The sequence below is a fragment of the Amblyomma mixtum genome, unplaced genomic scaffold (assembly GCF_055824585.1).
Source record: "Amblyomma mixtum isolate Tamu unplaced genomic scaffold, ASM5582458v1 scaffold_13, whole genome shotgun sequence".
NCBI classification, from domain to species: Eukaryota; Metazoa; Arthropoda; class Arachnida; order Ixodida; family Ixodidae; genus Amblyomma; species Amblyomma mixtum.
The window spans coordinates 650387-671877 of record NW_028317662.1 but is presented as its reverse complement, the minus strand read 5'-3'; the positions used below and the strand labels follow the sequence as shown (position 1 = coordinate 671877).

Genomic DNA, 21491 nt, shown 5'->3' with positions numbered 1-21491 from the left:
GGACCGCAACAGCCGCACAAAGGGACAGCAGACAGGCAGTACGACCAACACCTCCACACCACAAAAGAAAAACAAGCGCGAGCACTCGCGGCATGACTCGCGGGCAGGGTTGCCGTTGGGAACATTTTAAAAGGAGCCAAAACTTGAGCTGAAAGTAGTCAAAAGTAGCCATGCCATTCCATCTTAGCTGTCGCGTAAAATAAGATGTTTTGCTCATTAATAAATTGAAGTATAAAAAAATTGATAAAAATTATTCTTGGCGGTGTTGTCAACACTAAGCTTCAAAGAAATTTTTCGAAACTAAACACCGCTTTACGCATAAACGTAGGCATCCGCTCTCGCTCCCACGTACGTTCCAAGCCAATCCCAATCCATAGCTTGTGGTCATTTCGTTTGGACGTTTGGCAGCAAAACGCGCGCTTGTGAATTTTTATTTCTTCAAGCTTTTTGAAGTTTGGTGGCGGCACGCGTGAGTCACCGAGGGGAACCAGGAGGCACTGCTTGCGTAAGTATACATTCTGTCCTTTTTTCCCTTTCATGTTAGTTGTCAGCTAATATTTACTTGTGAACTTGTCAAGAGTGAGGACAATGAGCACGCCTCGTGTGTCGCCCCTTTATCTAACTTGTCTGTAGGCATCTGTCAGCAGTTGTCTTTTGATTAACTCAGCGGCGCATTGCAAGGTGTAACTGCGTGTAAGGGTTGGGGTAATATGAAGTAACACACACGTACACGAAGGGAAGCGCTTCTAAATGTCGTGTGTGTTTGTGTGTTCCTTCATCAGGGTGAACGCACTATCCCGGCAAATCTTGTTGGCGCATTGCTTCTGAGAGGGTTTGTTTCTCACGGCACATCGTACATTTATGTACGTGTATAGATATTATGATCATGATCGCAATGACAGTCGTCACGTGGTTACGGCGCTCGGCTGCTGACTCGAAATACGCGGGTTCGATCCCGGCTGCGGCGGTCGAATTTCGATGGAGGCGAAATTCTAGAGGCCCGTGTACTGTGCGCGATATCGGTGCACTCTAAAGAACCCCAGGTGGTCGAAATTTCCGGAGCCGTTCTCTGCGGCGCCCCCCATGACCAACCAGTTGCCACGTGCGATGCAATTGAGTGTTTTTCATCGCCAATTTTTGCTTTTGTGAGGCTAATCGCTTGGTTCAGGCATGCATGTCAGACGTCATAGAGTCGCAGCCTGCATGCCTTGTGCTTGATTGACAAATGCTTCCATGGCAGTGTTGACATTGTTGCGTTGCGAGTCTCCGTGCGATGAGAGAAATGTGACAAGAACAGGATGAAAGAACACAATTCTTCTGTACTGCCAGAAGTAATGCTGCTCCTGCCAGTGATCGGTTACAGAAAAAAAATTGAGAGTACTTTTTATTTATGTGTGTCCCTTCCCGCTACTCAGAGCCTTGTATTACAAAGTCTAGATCAGTGTGACTCTACATATAGCGAGTGCTAGTTTCGAGCTCGCTAATTGAACGCGCTTGTTTTCTCTCTTCCTCATTTGGTCAATCTTGCGGTTTACTGGTTTCTTTTTTCATCACTATGCTCCTGGTAGACTGCACTCAGTTTGATGTTCAATGCAGTGAAGTTGCACGCCACTATTGCTGGCTGTTATTTGGTTCACATGACAGCAGGCACAGAAATATTGTTTAAATTAGTCCCAAATTGCAGGCGCTCGTGACACTTGTAACTCTCAACTCATGAAAGTTCAGAAGTGCGTTGCGAAGTAGAACGAGATGGTTGTAAGAGTACCTGTCAGTTGTCATGGTAGTGTGAAGTTTTCGGCACCCAAACAGGCAAGTGCCAGTAGAGTATGGCACAGACAGTGTCTGGTAAAAATCCTTGTTTTCCCATTAATCTTTTGTTGTGTTTCCTCTGTGCAGCATGTCAAAACCATTCGCTGTGGTGAAGTTTCCTCTTGAGGACGACTGCCTTGCATTCATTCCTGTCGGATGGCTCACAGAGACAAAAGAAGAGTGCTACTGGCCTGTGGCCAGGAGCTCGGAGGTGACGCGGCTCGCAAAAGCTGAGGCCGAGCCAGCTCTCGGAGGGGAGTGGATGCGTTGCCCAGTGGTCGTCGTTACCACTTGCCATAAGTAGTCTTATTGCAGACATATTGATGGTAGCTTCATCAGCGATTGTAAAGGCCTCTTTGCTAGATTCTGTGAGTCTGCACCTCTGCATGGCTAAATTACGACTAAGAAGTCATGTTGATAGCCACCGCTTAGCCAGCTGTCAAAAAGAGGAGCAGAATGAACTGTTAGCTATTGCACTTGTAAGCTGATGAACTACATCTGAAACTCATTAGTGCCTTGTTTTTGAAGACCTGTAGTTCCCAGAATTAGTGCTGCACTCAGTATGCTTAATAATATTTAGTACAGAAAGGTTTAGTATGGTAATTTTTTTTTTTGCATTATGAAACATTTTTTGGCACACAAAAAGCACAGACAAGGAAAGAGCACACAATACAAATGCCAGACATCAATTGATGCTTTGCGTTGTGTGCTCTTTCCTCATCCATGTTTGTTGTGCACTGAGACAGTGTTTCATAATGCAAATTCAGAACCAACTCATCCAGCTGTTTACATTTAGTTCAGTTTGAATTGTTAGCCTGTCGCAGTAGCTGAGTGGTCCATGCTGCTGAGCCGAGGGCCCAGGTTACATCCTGTCTGTGGTGAAATGGAGCAGTGCAGAATGCGCTTGTGCTCTGTAATATCAGTGCATGTTAAACAACCCCATGTGGTCTAAATTAATCTGGAGTCTTCTGCTACGTCATTCTTCATAGCTTAAAGCTGTTAAATCCTAGAAACCAGAATCACACTTTTAATTGTAAATAAAACAATGCCTCTGCCACATGAGTGTTTCACAGGCTTTCAAACTGATAGTCTGTTGGCCTGAGTGTTGCTATACAGGCAGCTGAACGGGCATCAAGTCAGCAAAGCAGCCCTCGGACATATTTTGTAGCGACAATTCTGTTAAGTATGGATACGTGTTTAATTATGAGGAATTATGTGAGTTAGTTTTTGGAACCCATAGTTTGTACGAGATTTTGGTGCATGGTATTGAGGGTGCCTAAGACTGTATGCTGTTTGGACAATTAAATATGTGCTCTCGAAAGTCTGCCAGTTTCCTTTCATAAGGTTTCTGATATAAACAGCAAGCTTCTTGTGGTAAGCGGCCGTGATGGTTAGCAGTCTATGGTTGAGGAAGGAAGGACCCGTGCTCTCACTGTAATGTAAGTTATCAATCGCTCGTACAGCTCTTTTTTGTAAAGTAAGTACTTTCACAAAATTGGTTGAGGTAGTCGTTCCCCAGATCAACAAACAATATTGTACATGCGAAAAGACTAGAGAGAAATAAATTTGTAGTTTGAATTTTCGAGGCAGTATTGTGCGAAATTTATTTAGGATACCAACAGAGCGAGCCATTTTAGTGCAAACGTAGTTTACACGATCTGTCCAGAGTAAATGTTCTTCAAAAATGACTCCAAGGAACATTGTAGAGCTGACACGAGTTATAGGAGCTTGCTCGAAGTGAATTTGGAAGTTGTTCGGAACTTCCTTATTTTTGGCTCTAAACAGTATGTACTTTGTTTTCCTGACATTAAGTTCTAACCTATTTGATTTTAACCAAACAGACAATTGGGATAACCAACTATTGGAGGCTGCTTGCAAAATATTACTATCTTGCCCTGAAAAAAATATGTTAGTATCGTCTGCATAGATTATAATGTTGTCTGCTGGATGAAGGTTGACGATATCATTAATATATAATAAGAACAACGTTGGTCCTAGAACGGAGCCCTGTGGCGCACCAGACACAATCTGACCGATCCCAGATGAAATACCGTTAATGATAGTTGTTTGAGATCGGTTGTCAAGGTAGCTAGCAAATAAGGTTAAAGGAATGCCGCATCTTCCATAACACTGCATTTTTTCAAGCAATATCTTATGGTTAACCGAGTCAAACGCTTTCCTCATATCAAGGAATATGCCAACTGTTAGCAGTTTATTTTCTATGTTTTCAATTAGCTTTTCTTTGATTTCCAGTAAGGCGGCCTCAGTTGTTTTGTTTTTTTGAAATCCGTACTGTTGCTTGGAGATGACATGGTTTTTGTCGAGATATTGAGAATGTTTGCAGGATCCTACAAGAGCGCCGAAAAAAAGGTGCGGCGCTACGAGTTCACTTCAGCCCTAGAAAGCTCGGCAGTTTCTGGTAATTGAAATTCTCATATTTCTTTATTGATAAGAAATTATTTTGCATACTCAACAAGACGTTCATGTGCAATTCTTTTTTAGGAAATGAGGGCCACAACGATGTTGTACAGCTGCCGTCACCACGTAAGACATGAATTCTCATTTGTTAAGCCGCCGCGGTGGCTCAGTGGTTACGGCGCTCGGCTGCTGACCCGAAAGACGCGGGTACGATCCCGGCCAAGGCGGTCGAATTTTGATGGAGGCGAAATTCTAGAGGCCCGTGTGCTGTGCGATGTCAGTGCACGTTGAAGAACCCCAGGTGGTCGAAATTTCCGGAGCCCTTCACTACGGCGTCCCTCATAGCCTGAGTCGCCTTTGGATGTTAACCGCCTTAAAACTAAAACACCATTTCTCATTTCTATTTAATGTAAGGTCGACATTGTGTTAGTTTTGATTGGGGATTTATGGTAGTATGCTTGCAAAATCTGGGAAAAAAACTCCACCGTAGCTAATTGCACTTGCAGAGAAATGGAACGTGCTCAGACTTGGCATCAGCTTTTTACATTTGCCATGCTCTCAGATCAGCAGTGATTCTGCCAGTAACCATTTCGTGGCAAACTCTCTTACCCACGTTAACAGTACTGCGAACAGGTTTCTATTCACATGACATATATTCCGCTCTCTGTGTTTGGTTTCGCCATGACAGTTTCTTTTGTGTCCTTAAATGTACCGTATTTTCCAGTGTATAAGACGCACCCGCCATATATGCAGGCTGTAATTGAAAAAGTTGCTATATAAGACGCACCCCAGTTTTCCCAGTTGGGCTAGTGAGGATCAATTAAACACGCTTGCGCGACCATCACGAAATTCACCGTACTTGTGAGAAATTCTTAAGCAACGCTAAGTGGTCGAAAAAGGCAACACTCACGCCATTCCTGCCCATGTTTTGGAAAAAAAGAAAGAAAAACGAAAAAACTCTCCCACATGTCCATAAGAACATTTTATTTCTACTTAAAACCTTGGAAGTCTTCACCTTCGGATGCGCTATCAAAAAGTTCGCCCATTTCTGGTGGCAACGCGACTGAAATATTCTCTTCGCACTACGTACATGGAGCAAACAAAGTGGCAAAGGGTGGCTGAAAAAAGAACGCCGGCTTGTCCTGGCTTGTCTTGACAATGGCGAGAAGCGTGATTGTCGTCATCTTTTGGCATTTCACATTACTTTTGCTTGGGGCCTCCGAAACGGTGGTGTGTTTGTGATCCCGGAAGTAGTCATCCCCGTCGTTTCATGATAAAGTTCACCTAAAAAAAGTTGCGCACGGTGGTCCCCGTATTGAAGTATTAACCGTGTTACAACCGCTTCATTGCTAGTGATATTTTTTCGGTAAAAAAGGCTTGAACATGAACCTGAGTAATTTCTGAACTCTCTAAAAAAAAACGAAAAATTCGCATATAAGACGCACCCTTGTATAGGACGCACCAGCAAGATTTTTGAAAAAAGTCGCGTCTTATACACCGGAAAATACGGTACCAATGCACCATGCTGGTGCATGAGAAATGTAATTATTGAAGTACTATAGACACATATTTAAAAAATTGAAAACTGATTTTTCAGGAAAGAAAGTGGTGCAGTAATTCTCTCGCATTTCAGTGGACATTCATAAGAGAAGGGATAAAGGAGGGAGTGTGAGAAGAAAGGAAGAAGGAGGTGCCGTAGCGCCCTGGGATAATTTCAGCCGACTGGGGATCTTTAACGTGCACTGACATCGCACAGCACACGGGTACCTCTTGCGTTTCGCCTCCATCGAAACGCGCCGCCGCAGTCGGATCACAACGTTCTTTTATGTGTCATAGGTATCTGCATGATGTGACATTGTTTGTCACGTCAACTACTTGTCATGGAGGTGTCGGTTTTGATGGGTTTTGAATTATGAAGTCTTTGTACAGCCTGTGATTGAAACCAAATTAAAATATCTTTTCGGCCAAAGGAAGTGTTACTATTGCCTGGGGGGCATCTCTATATAACCAGGAATTTGTTTCTGAACTTCGTAATTTTGTGTCTATTGTGTTTTAAAAAGATCACCTGTATGAAAAACAGCCTGGCCATGCAACTGTTCTGTCCCTTCTCCAAAAATATCCTGAAGTAGCATTTCTGCTTTTCAATTAGGATAGAAATGTGACATTGTGGTTGTACACAGTAGTGTGTTCTGTACTTCCTGGATTGCCATCAATGACGCATGTTCATCTCCAGCCCCACTGAATCACGCTGGGGAGAGCGTGAACGAAAACAGTGCGCCACCCAGCAAGCTGGAGGGGTCGACAGCTGGGACTGTTGATGGTGAGATTTTCACTTTGTTTACTTTTGTGCAAAAAGAGAAATGCAAGCCAAACATGGGGACACAGTGAGAGGACAGAACAAATGCTGCTTGTCCCGTCTTTTCACTGTGTTCCTTTCTTTTAATTACACTCCTATTTTGTCTAGTATCAAGTGACACAACAAAATATAGAAGCTAGATCTGCTTTGCCTTAAAGAAAAACAGAGCAAATTTTAAATTTCTCATTGTACCTGCTGCTGCCGAGCAGCAGTCAACAGGCCCATCAAAGACCTAGAGAATATACTTATTCAGGAAGATATTTGCACGGAGTTCTCCTCAGTGGCTCTTGAAACGGTGCTAGGAGCACATTTCTAGTTTCAAACTATGTGCTTTGAAAGGGGTCACTCTGAAAATCATCACATGTATTTCTCAAAAACCATTGTATTGAACTGAAGTGGTACTGGAATTTACAACCTAGTACTTCCATTGCTTTCTCCTCTTGTGATTCATAGTGGAGTGGTTGTTGTGTGCCCTTCCCAAGAGCTGTATGTTGTGCTTTTGTTGGGTTCTTTTGGATCCTGGCATTTCTGTTGCCTCTCTCGGCCTACATCACCACCAGGAAGCCACTCCTACGAATTGCACTCTACACAGTAGTCCCATGTTTTGTGCATTTGTTTCCTTACCAGCATAATTTGGTCGCTTGGTCGCGGTTGGTCAGCAAGGCCCATATTGTAATTTTTCATTGTCTTTCAAAGTATTTTAAAAGTTTACTGGTTGGAAGTCAATGCAGTGCCTTGGATGCAGCGAAATGTGCTGAAAAAAAATTAATTGCGCTATCACAAAGCTCCCATAAAGGGTGCTGAAGGAGATAAGCAGCCAATAATAGTGGCATGCTCTGAAGGAGGACCTCTTGCTTAGGAAAGAACTGAACAGCCTAACTGCCTTGTGAGCACATCAGCTGGCTCCTAGTCTTGTCTTGCCTGCAGAAAATGGATGCGTGGTAAGAGATAAATGTGACCTTGTTTTATTTCTCAACGGTTTGGGACCTCCTGTGCCTAGCAAGAAACATTTGGTCCACCTCTTTGTTGCATTTCGCTTGTCAGCTAAGGGCTATAATTCCATAAGGGCTATCTTTGTTGCAGTTTTAATGCATTGATCCCTGCCAGCACTTGCAGTTAAAACAGATGCCTACCTCCAGCATTTTGGCCAATGTGGGTTTTGCCGTGAGCAATACTTTCCAAATGGTGCAATGCTATATTAAGGGCACAGGCCTGCTCTGCTTTCTCGCTTCTATTAGCACATGCTTCTCATGACACTGGAAGAATCCATTTGCGACTAACTGCTGCCATCTCTGCCATGGTGCAATAGCAGTGGAAATGCCCATGAAGCAATGTAAAAATTGGCGAAGCTCATAGACTGAGAAGTCCTTTACACAACAAGGCTGCAGGTTCTGTGCTAGCTATCACACATAGAGCAGCTCCATTTCACCTAGGTGTTTGTCAGTGCATGGTGACATTTATGGCATTTAAATTAGGCTAGCAAGGAATAGAACATGAATTAGAAGTGTCCTGGAGGATAAAAACTGGGGGAAGTTTAGGAGCATAGTACAGAGTGTGTTGCTGCCTACTGTTAGCCTCATACTGTTCTTTATTGTACCTCAATGCGCAAATGATATTATTGCGCCCAGGTTAACCCTGCTCTCACTGAAATTGTTGATTGCTTCAGTTTCAGCTACCCTGCTGAAGCTGATGTGCCTGGTGCTGGAGGTCCGACAGCAGCAGCGCGACTTAATGCAGCGGTTACAAAGGCTGGAGGATCATGTGCTGCTGCGGTCGGACCGGCAGCTGGAGCAGAGGACTCGGCCAGTGTCCCCCTCGCCACCGCCTCCCACCCTTGCACTGCCCGCATTCTCCCCCGAGGAGTTGGACACTGTGGAAGCTGCCGTCCAGGACGACAGCGTGGCTGCTGGACTGGTGATTTAATGTTTCTGATAATTCGTGTCTGGAAAAAATGAATGCCTACTAACGAATTGCATGCATAATGTAATTCCGAGGTTTGTGAAGAAATCTTGAGCTCCAAGAGTATTTGCATGCCGTGCTCTGTGAATAACATGCTCTTCATAGATATAATTCCTACTGTTGTGCTGGAGTGTGCTGTCGCAGTGTGTTTTGTTAATGTAAATGTCTTGTTCATGAAAGTTGCTTGCTGATATACACACTGGCTGTTTCAGTGAACATTTTCAGGAATTCCTAAGAATAGGGAGTTCAAAATAGAAGAAATATTTGCAGGTACACACGCACAGTTATGCAGTAAATTATGTCCACCACTGCTGAGAGATCGTTCCTCCAAAAAAAAAATTGTTTTCCCATATCGAACTTGCGCTTCTTTAGGAATTTTTGAGAGTGTTCACTGGAACGCCCTGTCGATTCCTTGTGTGGTGAGATTTACTGTTGGAAGCAAAAGTGGTACGCAATGCCCAGCCGGTAGCAGAGCTTGCAAAAACTGCATCACGTGTCGGGACAGCTGTTAGGGGACTCTCTTTATCTGCTCTTTGGCTCCTATCAATTTGTTGGGCTCAGTAGCAGTGCTGAACATGTGGCGCTCGCAATATTGCTTACGGCAAGTGCCAGTTGTCACATCATGTTTCAGCCACGCAATGCAAAGAAAATGCCACCTGCGAGACTGCTGTCGCATCAGAGCGTTTAGGCGAGAAGGAGCGCTAAACAGCAAACCAAGCTACTGATGCTGGTTCTGTGCGAAGCATTGCACCTATCACATCTTGTAGTAGCTTGGTATTTGGCGGTGCAGTCACAGGCTTTTTTGGGGCAGTTGCTCTCAGATGGTGTCACTCAATGTCATTCGATGTAGTTTTCCAGAGCTCTGCCGGTGGCCGGTCGTTGCATAACAGACTTGGTTCCAACAAATTTTTTTTCTCAGTCAAATATTTCTGTGATTACATTATTGTTTTACATCGATCAACAGCAAAAAAAATCCCCTATGCTTTTGTTGCCTGTGGCTGCCTTTCTTCGTATGTGTCTCATAACGAGCCCCTCATTTTCCTTACATTTGTCATTTATTGTTGTGCTGTTTTAATTTAGTTCAGCAGTGGACTTTGTAGCTAACATTAAGGATGTTGTAAGGTCTGTTTTACAGGAAGCTGAGCTTTCGGTTAATATACTGTTGCATGAACTGCTGTGAACACAGCTGGAAGTTGGTCCTCTCTCAGCGCGTCTTTAATTTCGGCTAGGTTTCCCAAATAATGGGGCAGCTTTAACCCACCTCTTCCCTGTCTTTTGCTCACATTATGCACATTTCATTACTTAATCTGCTGCCAAAAACAAGCAACATCGTTTAATTAAATGTGGTTGCTAAGCACGCAGCTTTACTCAGGTGCTTGGGGATTTAAATAAGCGCCCTTTGTATAGCATTAATTAGACTGCTCAATTTCAGGGTAGTGAGCCCCGCCATGGTGGCTCAGTGGTTAGGGCACTCGACTGCTGAACCCAAAGACTCAGGTTCAAACCGAGCCGTGATGGCCAGTTTTCCATGGAGGCGAAAAGCAAGGCGCCCGTGTGCAGTGTGATGTCAGTGGCGCATGTTAAAGACCCCACGTGGTCGAAACTTCCGGAGCCCTCCACTATGGTGTCCCTCATCATAGCCTGAGTCACTTTGGAACTTTAAGTTCTACAAACCAAATCAATTTTAGCGTAACGGCTGTGCAGAGAAAACACATCCAGCACATAGATATCTGCAAAAAGCATTATAGTTATAATATAATAATGTCCAAGATGCAAAGCATAATGGGTAGGAGTTGGCCACCTTTGCTTAATCGCTAAAGTTTCCCTGCTCTTAGTAAACTGAGAAAAAAAAGAATGTCCATATTGGTGGTGGTGCTTTCTGCTGGTAGCAACTAGTCAAGCTATTGTATCATACAGAAATTATGCATTATGATTGTAGGTACTCGCATGGGCTGTTGACAGGTAGTCACACAATTGTCTTAGCTATTCGATTCTGCTAAACTAAATGAAATTATAATTGATGTTTGTGCCTAATAGCTTGTGCACCTGTGGTGTTTCTTTTCAGCGAAAGCAGCTGGTCCGCCTGGGGGGCAAGGGCCTGAGGGAGGTGGGCTCCAGCATAATGACCGCCATCATGGGGGTGGCTGTACAGAGGATGTACAGCCTCCATGGCCGCAAGGGCAAGTGGTCATTTATTGCCCTGAAGTTATGCAAGGTGGCAACAGGTATGTTGTTGCAGTAGCTTTTAACTGAATTTTAGAAGATGAGTGGAAGAACATGCACCAGGTTCTGCTGCGCTTTGTTTTCTTTTCTTCTTTTCAGTTGATACTTTACCAGTTTTCTTTTTCATTACAGGTGAATATTTTGTTACTGTTTTTATGGGGGTAGTCATCTGCAGTTTTCTTCCATGTGCATCTGAAGATATATGAGTCAGCAGATGCCTTTCAAAGAAAGCCCTCTCATCAGTCACATCCATCTCTTGTCATGGATCGTAGTCGTGCCTTGTATCTGCCAGCCATTTGTGCTCCCATATGTTAGTAGTGCAAAGTGGTCGACCGTGATGTCGCAGCAGCTTTATACAGTTGGTTAGAAGAGCTTTCAGGTGGATTTTCTCCTCAAGTTGTATTTGGATACTGTAGTCCTTTCATTTTGGCACGCACTTTGAGTTAACATGTACTTGTGGCCTTTTCTGTTTTCTCTGTTGCTGAAATAATCTTGATTTCTGTTAACGAGCAAACTTTTTCTGCTGGCCTAAAATGAACGCTTATCTTATGCAGATGCCATCTGTGAGAAGACGGGGGCGGATGTGGTGGAAGCGCAGGGGTTTATTAGGAAGTGGTTGCCAGGTTCGGTGGACCGTGGCGGCGGACGCAAAAGGCGTTTTGCCGAAGCGTTTCTGCCAAGTACCGCTGCCGGCCTGGCAACCACTGCGAGCCCCTGTGCTTCAGCCCCCAGCACAGTGCCCTCCCTTCCCCAAGCGGCCCCCACCTCCCAGAAATCCTCCTCCCGCGCGGCCCTGGCTCCTTCCCAAGGTCCCGCCTCCTGCGCGGCCCTCGCTGCCTCGCAGGACTCGCGCAACCGCGCGTCCCCAGCCACGGTGCCTAATTATTTAATAAATAGTTTCTCAGTTGGATTCTTTCGTTGCCTCATTTTGTTGTGCATGTGTATAGAAGAGATGATTGCAGCTTTGCAATGCCAAAACCCATGGCTTTCCCAATGCGAACATTAACTGGAATATGAATATTCGCTGAACTGGAAATGCAATGGCATAAACTTCGGGCAAGCGTTAGCAGAAAGGCTGAACAGTGGCCTAATTGTGGTATGTCAAGCCGGTGTTGGTAGAGCAGCTGAAAGTGGGTACAATAGCGGCATGAATGTCGGTTCAGTGTTGGTAGAGCGGCTGAACAGTGGTCTGATAGTGGCATGAATGTCGGTTCAGTGTTGGTAGAGCGGCTGAACAGTGGTCTGAGAGTGGCATGAATGTCGGTTCAGTGTTGGTAGAGCGGCTGAACAGTGGTCTGAGAGTGGCATGAATGTCGGTTCAGTGTTGGTAGAGCGGCTGAACAGTGGTCTGATAGTGGCATGAATGTCGGTTCAGTGTTGGTCCGAACATCAGGCCAAGGTTGGAAAAAGTAACTTTTTGCCCCAATGCCGACGTCGGTACGACTTTCGAGCCGGTTTTGACCAGCATTATGCCAGCGTCGGTCCATTGTTGGTGTGCTGCTTGGGGTGGTGTAATGTTTAGGGAACAGCAGTGAGAAAACGCTCTTACGCTATCTATGGCAACAAGACAGCGAGAACTGAGGTTCTCCTTAAGCTCTTATCAGACCAGGCGAGCGAAATTAAGGGCTCCGACGTTCACTTAGCGTGAAGGTGAGCTCTCGGTTATGCTGTGAAATCTCTTCGTTTCGATCAACGAAGCGAAAATGTGTACGAAATTTTTTGCTACAAAACGAACCGAACGGACAGATAACGTACGCGTTCCTGAAAGTTTCTGCTCACGGACTCCCAGTCAACGCCTCACAGCTGGAGAGAAGTGCCTCACGATGCCAGAAGATCTTATGCGTGTTGTTTCTGCAGAATACGCTGAACTATGTGTGTGTCTCCAAAGTTCATAGTTCTTACGGGAAACAAATTTAATTTTCTTCGAAATATTTTTATCATGGAGAAATTTATACTAGATTCAGAAAACCCTATGAGAGATATCTCGGTTATAGTAACCATATTTACCCTCCCTGCTGTTAAATCAACATGACCCTTCTAAGAAAACAGATATCGAGGTATGCATCCTGAGCGGCTGCATTGCCGGCATCCCAACAGGTGAAAAGTTGGTAACAAAAATTACAAAAAGCGCTGCAAGTAATCCCTTTACAGCTACCCGCCATCTAGCTTTTCAGGATATACTGAGAATAAATAAAAGGATGTAACTGCATTTTTTTACTTTCCATTTTGGAGTGTTTTGAAACTAAATTGCTCATATTGAAAAGAACGTATCATGATGCCTCAGAGAAACTTTTTCGAACTCCAAATCAAGTGCCTAGGAAAATGCAACGTCACTTCCTGAAGTGAAATGTTTAACAGTGCATGAAAGAGCAATTACTTACTCCATTGAAAGTCTTCTTCACTGTAGTCGTCAGCTTTCAAGAGAGAAAAAAAGACAAATTCACAGTCGGCGTCATAACAGTTGAGCGTGACATGATCTGTGGTGCGGCGCACCACAAAATGTGGAGCACTTTTTACATATCGCTCAACACCGAAAGATTGCAAGCAGAAAATAACACAATGATATTTATCGTTTGTTCTGCAATGGTCACAGCGGAACTTCGTTACTAAAACTGTTTCTTTACACCTGAGCATTCAGAAGCAACTTCGTACCGGCGTTTCGCATCGGCATTTCATGCTTAAACGCTGGGAAATTGAGATATTTATTTGCCTGCTTTGCTGGGTGGGTAACATCGGCGGCGTAACGAGCTAGCCTTCTTTCATGGCAAAAATCTCAATACTCTTTTCTTAACACTGACGACAACAAAATATCACTGGAAAATTCTTTGAGTGGGGGCTGGGCACTGGGCCTTTCGTGAGGGTAATAACAGCTGTTTAATGTTTGGAGGAAAGGCAAAGACGTCACAAGATTTCTTTGCATTATACAAATGAAACGATTATCCGGCTCTTATTTTTAGCTTACACAATGCTTGTTAGCCCGAGCATTTAGATATAGATACACACGGCGTCAGTTGAGAACAGCCAAAAAAACACAGAAGGGGTGAGCAGATACGTTAAGCTAGGAATGCCTGGTTGCTTGCTGCAGAAGTGGAGAGGGTGATAATGTTTTAGGAATGAAAGTTCAGTTCGGTTTGTTGTGTGAAAGCCGCATGTCGATGCGTTCCTCCTTCGTGGTATAAACCAGCAGACGCCCACAATACAGCACGACCCTAAACCCTGTGACCTTTGTCTCTGAAAGCACCACTGCTCCATTTGCACTCACGTGTCTTTGAACGAAGCTAAAGTTCTGTGATCATGGCCTCAGCTTTCACTAGCTCAGGACACTCTCATTGAACGTTTTCGATTATACGACACATTAAGTAGACATACGCTTGTTAAAAACCCTCACTGGCTGGCAGTACGCAGCAACTATGATGTTTATTTTTTTCATATTTTGAAGAAAAATAAATATTATATATTATAGTATTGGTATTCTCAACCAGATATAACTAGTAACGTCTTCAAAAGCGGTGCATTCTCGAAAAAGGTTAACGCTTTCAGACAAACAAACGTGATCTCCTGAAGTTTCGTGTAGCCTTTCAAGAAGCTGCACAAAGTGTTCAAAGAAAACTAGAAGTGGTTGAAATAAAATGCCCCCCCCCCCCCCCAGCTTTTTTCCTCCCCAATATCTTGCTATGAAAAGCCCCCGTATTAAGATGATTTCGCTCTGAAAATCGCAACAAAAACCATCCTTTAGCAGATGCCGCCCTCGATTATTTTTAGATCGGTCACGAAATACTATTGACACCAGCAGTCAGGTGAAGTACTACCCCGTGGTTCAGTTTTTAAGTGCAAGCAATTTTCAGGTTTTGTACTCAATGTCTCCATTCTCTCAATTCCTTTTTTACGTAGGTTGCATTCGAGAAACAATAGTAACTCTAATTTAGGAAAGTCACAGAAATGAAGTTCCAATAGTCAGAATAAAAATACCACACGAAAAGTCGCAATATATTCTAAGCACTGAAAATACTTTCCAGAAACGCATACCTTGTTGAGTGCCCTCAGAGCGCATCAGCTCGCCCGAAAGGAGAAGAAAAGCAGCGCAGCTAAACAGAATGCGTATCATTTTGTTGGAATGAGTCCCAGGCGCCTACTAACGCTCGCATGGTTGTTTATATACCAGAGAATATTCCATTATTCCAAGGAAAATCTAAATAAACAGCCTCATTTGGGAGGCTTGGGTAATGGCCGCGAAAATTTTTTACGGTTTCTTTGACGTAAATCACTTTTTTCTTTTTTTCTGAGGCACCATTTTATGCATTTTAATTGTTGAAACATGAACGTTCTTGAAGTGCCCAAGAGGTTAGAGACTCGACTGCGAAAGATATGCGGGTAAATATGTGCTGTTGTCACAAGGAGGAATTTTAAATACAGAGAGAATTCTTGTCCTCACCATGAAAATGTCGCAGCAAAACAGAATTCATGTTCAAGGAGTTGGTTTTTAGAGGTCAAATACAGGGAATGTTTTCGAATTCGAAATATTAGGCAGGTCAAGGTTCGTCGCACTTTGTTCTAGGAACATGTACTTGTTTTCGACTAATAAGCCTCCAATAAAGCCGGGTTGTTGAACTGCCACATAATTTCGATCCTTCGGAAAGCATTGACCACAGTCAAGCCACGGAGTTAGACTAAACTCGGAAATTCTTAGTAAATTTTCGTAGCGGCCGCATCGATTCCGGTAAAATGAAATGGGAGCGAAGGTGGCCGCGTTCTTAATACACCTTTGGAGGTTCGCGTATATATTTCCCGAGTACTGCAGGGCAAGGGTCCGCTATAAAAAAATGACGAACATTTCGCACATAGCCCCAATCAAGCAGACACGACACAACGCGGAGGATCTTGTGCGGCTATCGCAAGATGAAGATAATTCGGATCCTATACGATGCAAGGGCTACCTTCCTTTCGTGTTAAACCTCGGGACCACACCGCAGAGGGAAATAAAGCTGAAGCATCGAAAATTTGGTCTACCACATACGTATGTAAAAAAAGGTTTTTTTGGGACTGCAAATAATACATTTCCATCCTATAATCTTTTCTGTTGTGGAATACTTCCTTTCACATGTGACTGCTCAACACAAACTGAGTGTTTCAAAACTGTTCTTATATAGCGCGGGATACTATTTCTGCACGAGACTAGCCAGGACCAAGCACAGCTGTGAGGACTCTGTGAGATTGCAGGTCTTATTTTTAAATAAACACAAAAGTATAAACAATAAACGAGGCGGCTTTTAACGGAAAGGAAACCAATTACAATACGAGCGAGAAGAAAGGAAAGGAACAAGAGAACAACGCAACAATACACGGGAAAAACACACGGGGGAACAGAACAAAGTGCTTATGATAAATGCAGGAAAAAGAGTCAAAGAGGAAAGTTCACACTACTTGTCTTATTTGAGCAACGAGCGGCGAGGACTGGCTGCGTGTCGGGTAGTCAAGGAGTCTCTTGGCGTTCCAAAGTTGATGCGACGCTACCGCAGCGTCAGCGTTCGTGGGCTCCCGGCACGGTTCCCAGGTCTGGTATCCCGGAAAAAGGTCACGTAGGCGCCCGAAGCGGCCTATGTAGAGCAGCTGACGGATGGACGGAGAAGAGTGGCGCCTGGGCCTGGTGGTTGAGGCTCTCGACGATGGATGTCCAGGTCTGGTGGCCCGGACGTCTGCGGCTAAGGCCCAAGCCCGGAACTCGGGGAGCCAGCAGAACTCGTCCACGTCCGTCGCCCACCGCGCTCTTCTCTTCTCTGCCACGTAATCCTGTTCGACTTGCCCCGCGTTCCCCTCCGCACGCGCTCCTCGTGCTTTTTCTTCTTTTTTTCACGAACGCCGCTGGGTGGCGCTATCTCCTTACAGAAGGCCCCCTCTTCGGAAGTTTTTTCCAAGGGAAAGAACTCGACTTCAGGAGAGCGACACCAGACGCGTTCGACGATCGCAACACAGAACACCGCACCACAGCGCGCACACTACACACCACACACAATACGACGGGCGTCAATGTTCGAAGCGTTCACAGACCTTCGCACACACAGCACAGAGAGCACATGGAAAGACAACGTAAAGCGTCCATAGAGGGCGAAGAAACACGGAAAGCATAAAAAGTAGATAGCCGACATTCAAAAACAAGCATGAACAAACAAAAACAATTCCAACCATAGGTATGGGCTACATTCTTCCGTATTCCATTGTTCACATCAAATCACATCACCGTCGCGAGAACTTTTTCGGCTAGTACTTCCGTTTTCCTTTGTGAAACCGTTTTCTCCAAACCGACCTCGGTTTCCACCATGATTTTACATGTTCCCGTCCTACGATGTTATACACTCTGTTCTCCCTTGCCTTCGACACAGTCTGCTGACACATATCACACGATCTGACATAACTCTTAATGTCAGCCTGTACACCGGGCCAGTAAAACTCACTGAGCACCCTAGCTATTGTTTGCCGTATTCCATGATGGCCGGATAATGCACTCTTATGTGCCAACTTAAGAACTTGCGTGCGTAAGCCCTTCGGTACCACCGCTTGCTCAACGACCTGGCCGGGACACACTTGGTACGACCGGAAAAGAACACCGTCATCTGTATCAAAGGAGTGGGCGGTCTGTCCCTTGCCATGAAATATTTGCCTCAACTTCCTGCGACACACCTCTAAGGTCGGGTCTTCTTCCTGTTTGAGGCGAAACTCCGGCCGTGACAAGTGGAGTGTGTTCAGAGTGGGGCTTTTACTACTCTCTGAAACCTTTGCTGTCACCATAAGGGAAGGAACATCGACCGCACCCGTCATGGCAAGGGAAACTGCCTGATCAGTGAGAACTGGCGGGTCAACCGGGAATGGAGGTTTAGCCCCGGGGACATTGCCTATTATAATGTCGTATAAGGGTGTAGACAAGCAGCGCGCGATGGCCTTACCCGAGAAGTATGGAGAAGAAATCACCACCTCCGCTTCCGGAACTTCTACACGGGTCCCATTGGCCAAGAATAATGTAGCCTTTTTCCCTGTTAGTGCCGCTGGCGGTACAAGAGACTCACGTACAACAATACCGGTGCTGCCCGTATCCCGTAATACCGAACCATGCTGGCCGAACACCTCACCGTGCGCCACTGGCATAGCCGTTTCCACCGGGTTGGAAGGACAGACCATCTCCCCCAACTGGCCCTCTACGCGCGTTACCTCTGCAGGGTTATCGGGATGTGAGTATCGAGGTGTCATGCAACAGGAGGACTCCTCACGGTCTCCTGGCCTCTTAGCTTTGCACGACTGGGCATCATGTCCTACCTCGCGGCACCAGGTGCAATACGATTGCTTCGGCTTCGTCCGACAATCCGACGCCTTGTGCCCAGTCTTGTCACAAAGAAAACACCGAAGGCGAGACTGTGGACCTGAAACCTCGTCCTTGGCTTTATTCACCGTATGCTCCCCCTGTTCTTTGAAGAACAACAAGTTATTTTGCCGCTGTGCTTCAAGAAAATGATCGGCAGCCTCCGCCAGCTTGGCAACTGTCTTGCCCTCCCGCTCACGTAAGAAAAGGGCTAAACGAGAATGACAGTTGTTCAGAAATTGTTCGCTCACAACCATCTCGCGAACCACCTCAAAAGTGCGGCCTTCACCTCGCATCTCGACCCAACGGTCAAAGAAGCTAAACAACCTGGCAGCATATTGCGAGGCCGTTTCTCCATCCTGGGGCTTGCTCTGGCGAAACTTCTCTCGGTAACCTTCCGCGGTGAACCTAAACCTCTGAAGCAAGGCAAGCTTCGCTTTGTCATAATCCACGGAATCCTCAGGCGAGAGCCGACCGAAGACCCTAAGTGCTTCGCCGCCAAGGCACAAGCTCAACGCCGTTGCCCACTTTTCTTTTGGCCAACCCTGCCCCGTGGCCACATGCTCAAACCTCTTTAAGTAGGCATCGAGGTCATCCCGCGCTTCATTGAACTGTGGTATGAGGCTGTGCGGGTTAATGGAGCTGGTCGATGAGACGCTACGCTCTCCACGGTCACTCGGAGGATTTGCGCCACCCTCCATGAGCCTTATTTGTAGCTGCAAGTTCCGCGCCTCTAACTCCAAGCGTTCCTTCGCAGCCTCTCGCTCAGCCTCTACATTCCGTGCCTCTAATTCCAATTTCTGCTTCGTAACTTCTCGCTCTAACTCCAATTTCTGCTTCGCAGCTTCACGCTCAGCGGCTCTCTCTTCCCGTGCCTTACGAAGCTCGTCCTCCACCCACGCTCGTAACTCCGCGCCGCACAAGCCCATGCGCTCGCCTAAGGCAACCAAATCTGAAGCGCTCATATTGTTCCTAAATTAACACAACAGGCAAATAAATAAAAACCGACCTCGTCCTGTCGTAGTGGACGCCAAATTTGTGAGGACTCTGTGAGATTGCAGGTCTTATTTTTAAATAAACACAAAAGTATAAACAATAAACGAGGCGGCTTTTAACGGAAAGGAAACCAATTACAATACGAGCGAGAAGAAAGGAAAGGAACAAGAGAACAACGCAACAATACACGGGAAAAACACACGGGGGAACAGAACAAAGTGCTTATGATAAATGCAGGAAAAAGAGTCAAAGAGGAAAGTTCACACTACTTGTCTTATTTGAGCAACGAGCGGCGAGGACTGGCTGCGTGTCGGGTAGTCAAGGAGTCTCTTGGCGTTCCAAAGTTGATGCGACGCTACCGCAGCGTCAGCGTTCGTGGGCTCCCGGCACGGTTCCCAGGTCTGGTATCCCGGAAAAAGGTCACGTAGGCGCCCGAAGCGGCCTATGTAGAGCAGCTGACGGATGGACGGAGAAGAGTGGCGCCTGGGCCTGGTGGTTGAGGCTCTCGACGATGGATGTCCAGGTCTGGTGGCCCGGACGTCTGCGGCTAAGGCCCAAGCCCGGAACTCGGGGAGCCAGCAGAACTCGTCCACGTCCGTCGCCCACCGCGCTCTTCTCTTCTCTGCCACGTAATCCTGTTCGACTTGTCCCGGCGTACCCCTCATCACGCGCTCCTCGTGCTTTTTCTTCTTTTTTTCACGAACGCCGCTGGGTGGCGCTATCTCCTTACAACAGCAAAAGAAAGTGCTCTAAAGAACATACACAGAAAAGAAGCCAACGGTGTAGAAACAACGATAAGCACAAGGACAAATTTGTGCAGTGTTGATCTCATTTCGTTGTTGAATAATTTATGATAGGAGATAACAGTAGAGAGCTCTTATGAAAACGACAGACAGGGTGGTAAGGTTTAAAGCCAAGATTGTGGAATCCTAGGAGGCTAATTGCAGACTACATACCAGTCCGTACGCCACTTGCGGAGCGCGTGTGTTCGAATATAGCAGAAGGTATGTGGTAGTGATTTCTAAATTCTTTGTAGCATCCTAAATAACCACGTAAGAGTTTACCTATAATCAAAACATTCCTGCAAGCTTCTCTTGATTTCAGTGGCTCTTGGTCTCGGACAACAAATAGGCTCCTGGTAGTTCACTATTTTTGAAATGCCTAAAGGAAATTTCCAGTTGTGAATGTGGAGCGAGTATATTTTGTATGCAGTAGGTGTAACATGAGAATGAATTGATAACCTTAATATTTAACTTCATTAGTGCCCTACTAATGCAAATGATCAATACTGGACGCAAAACCATGTACATAGACAGGGTGCCCTTTTTGTGTGTGTGGTATTTTGGATCCAATATGGTTCGTTCCCATCATTAGGGCACTAATGAAGTTAAATATGAACCAACCAGGGCGATTTGCAGGTTTCCCTTATTGAAAACCAATTTAACGTTAGGGTAATACTCTCTGGCTAATGCATTACGGAACGATGGCTATTACAAAATAGCAAAACAGCCATTGTGATACTCAAAAATAAAAGTAGTAAAGATCAGAGATGCCAAAAAAATGTTTATATGTTTATTAAGTCGACCCAATGTGCAAACAGATCAGCGTTCCAAATTTAAGGCTATAGTTAGGCGCAAATATGTCTTTTGTACTTATTACGCAGTAAATATTTGGTTCATTTAATTGCAAATCTTCTTTCACAAGCGCAATTAGCACAAAAGAAAATTCTGCATGCAAGCAGCTTGTAGAGCTTTCGATCTCATGGTTCAACGATCAAGAAGCGAATGCATGAGCACGTATGGTCTGCGGCGATTTCGCACAGTTCAGTATGGTTACTGCTGTAATCAAAATGCATGGGCGTCAACGCAGTAGTCATTGTGATCTCAAACATTCAGAATATAAAAAAAAAACAAATTGGTCAACTTTTTCAGTTGCAACGAAATTTGAGCTACGTGCGAGTGAGATATTAAATTTCTATACCTCTAGAGCAAAAATAATTTCTATGCTTGCGTACACGACCCAAACGTTTTCAGGCCTTCATTTGCTCCGCAGCGATGTTTTGCACATTTTTCGCACCCAGTATATCGTTGAATTTCAGATCGTTTCAAGTTTGCGGTTTAAAAGAATGCTGTGCGCAAAAATAACACGCAGAAAACCGAAGTACTTTTCAACAATCTCCATAAGAGAACAAAAGTTTGTAATTTGGAGCGAGGAGCTTTAAAGGGCCACTGACCAGGGTCCGGACATTTTTGAAAAACAAGCCCACTGCATAGATGAGGCATCGAATGTAACCTCTGCAAAATACTAGAGCCACGCGCGCCCCGAAAAGCTGCGAAAATTCAAATCAAAGCCCGCTCGTTCTTTCCTTCAAAAAAACGGCCC

At 45.2% G+C, this 21491-nt stretch overlaps 2 protein-coding genes across 4 annotated transcripts in view; one reads left to right on the top strand and one right to left on the bottom strand.

The window, feature by feature from the left end:
* LOC149324837 (uncharacterized) overlaps positions 1 to 19741 on the bottom strand; it is a 31211-nt gene extending 11470 nt beyond the window's left edge. The window contains exons 1-3 of one of the 2 annotated variants that reach the window (XM_089565227.1): positions 16187 to 19741; positions 13147 to 13179; positions 7219 to 7337 (exon numbers count right to left, since the gene is read on the bottom strand). In XM_089565227.1, coding sequence (XP_089421353.1) covers positions 17021 to 19078 — 2058 coding nt within the window. In that variant the 5' untranslated portion in view covers positions 19079 to 19741 and the 3' untranslated portion in view covers positions 7219 to 7337; positions 13147 to 13179; positions 16187 to 17020. Of the gene's footprint in view, positions 1 to 7218; positions 7338 to 13146; positions 13180 to 16186 lie in introns of those variants that run through there. The other variant, XM_089565226.1, reaches the window with a different exon arrangement.
* LOC149324838 (uncharacterized) lies at positions 364 to 11786 on the top strand. 2 transcript variants are annotated; one of them, XM_089565229.1, is made up of 7 exons: positions 364 to 505; positions 1897 to 4228; positions 4312 to 4353; positions 6461 to 6547; positions 8250 to 8497; positions 10608 to 10722; positions 11320 to 11786. In XM_089565229.1, exons 2-7 carry the CDS (start codon positions 4120 to 4122, stop codon positions 11769 to 11771), a joined length of 1053 nt encoding a protein of 350 aa, XP_089421355.1. In that variant the 5' UTR covers positions 364 to 505; positions 1897 to 4119; the 3' UTR covers positions 11772 to 11786. The 2 variants fall into 2 exon arrangements, with proteins under 2 accessions (XP_089421355.1, XP_089421354.1); XM_089565228.1 differs by having other exon boundaries at positions 10608 to 10767.
* Positions 19742 to 21491: the final 1750 nt, after the last annotated feature.

What these genes read in the sequence shown, in the direction of transcription:
- LOC149324838 (XM_089565228.1), top strand. Translation starts at nt 4,120, where the DNA reads ATGGTTTTTGTCGAGATATTGAGAATGTTTGCAGGATCCTACAAGAGC. An exon ending in GACAGCTGGGACTGTTGATG is followed by an intron (nt 6,548 to 8,249) that starts GTGAGATTTTCA and finishes TGATTGCTTCAG; the next exon opens with TTTCAGCTACCCTGCTGAAG. An exon ending in ACAGCGTGGCTGCTGGACTG is followed by an intron (nt 8,498 to 10,607) that starts GTGATTTAATGT and finishes GTTTCTTTTCAG; the next exon opens with CGAAAGCAGCTGGTCCGCCT.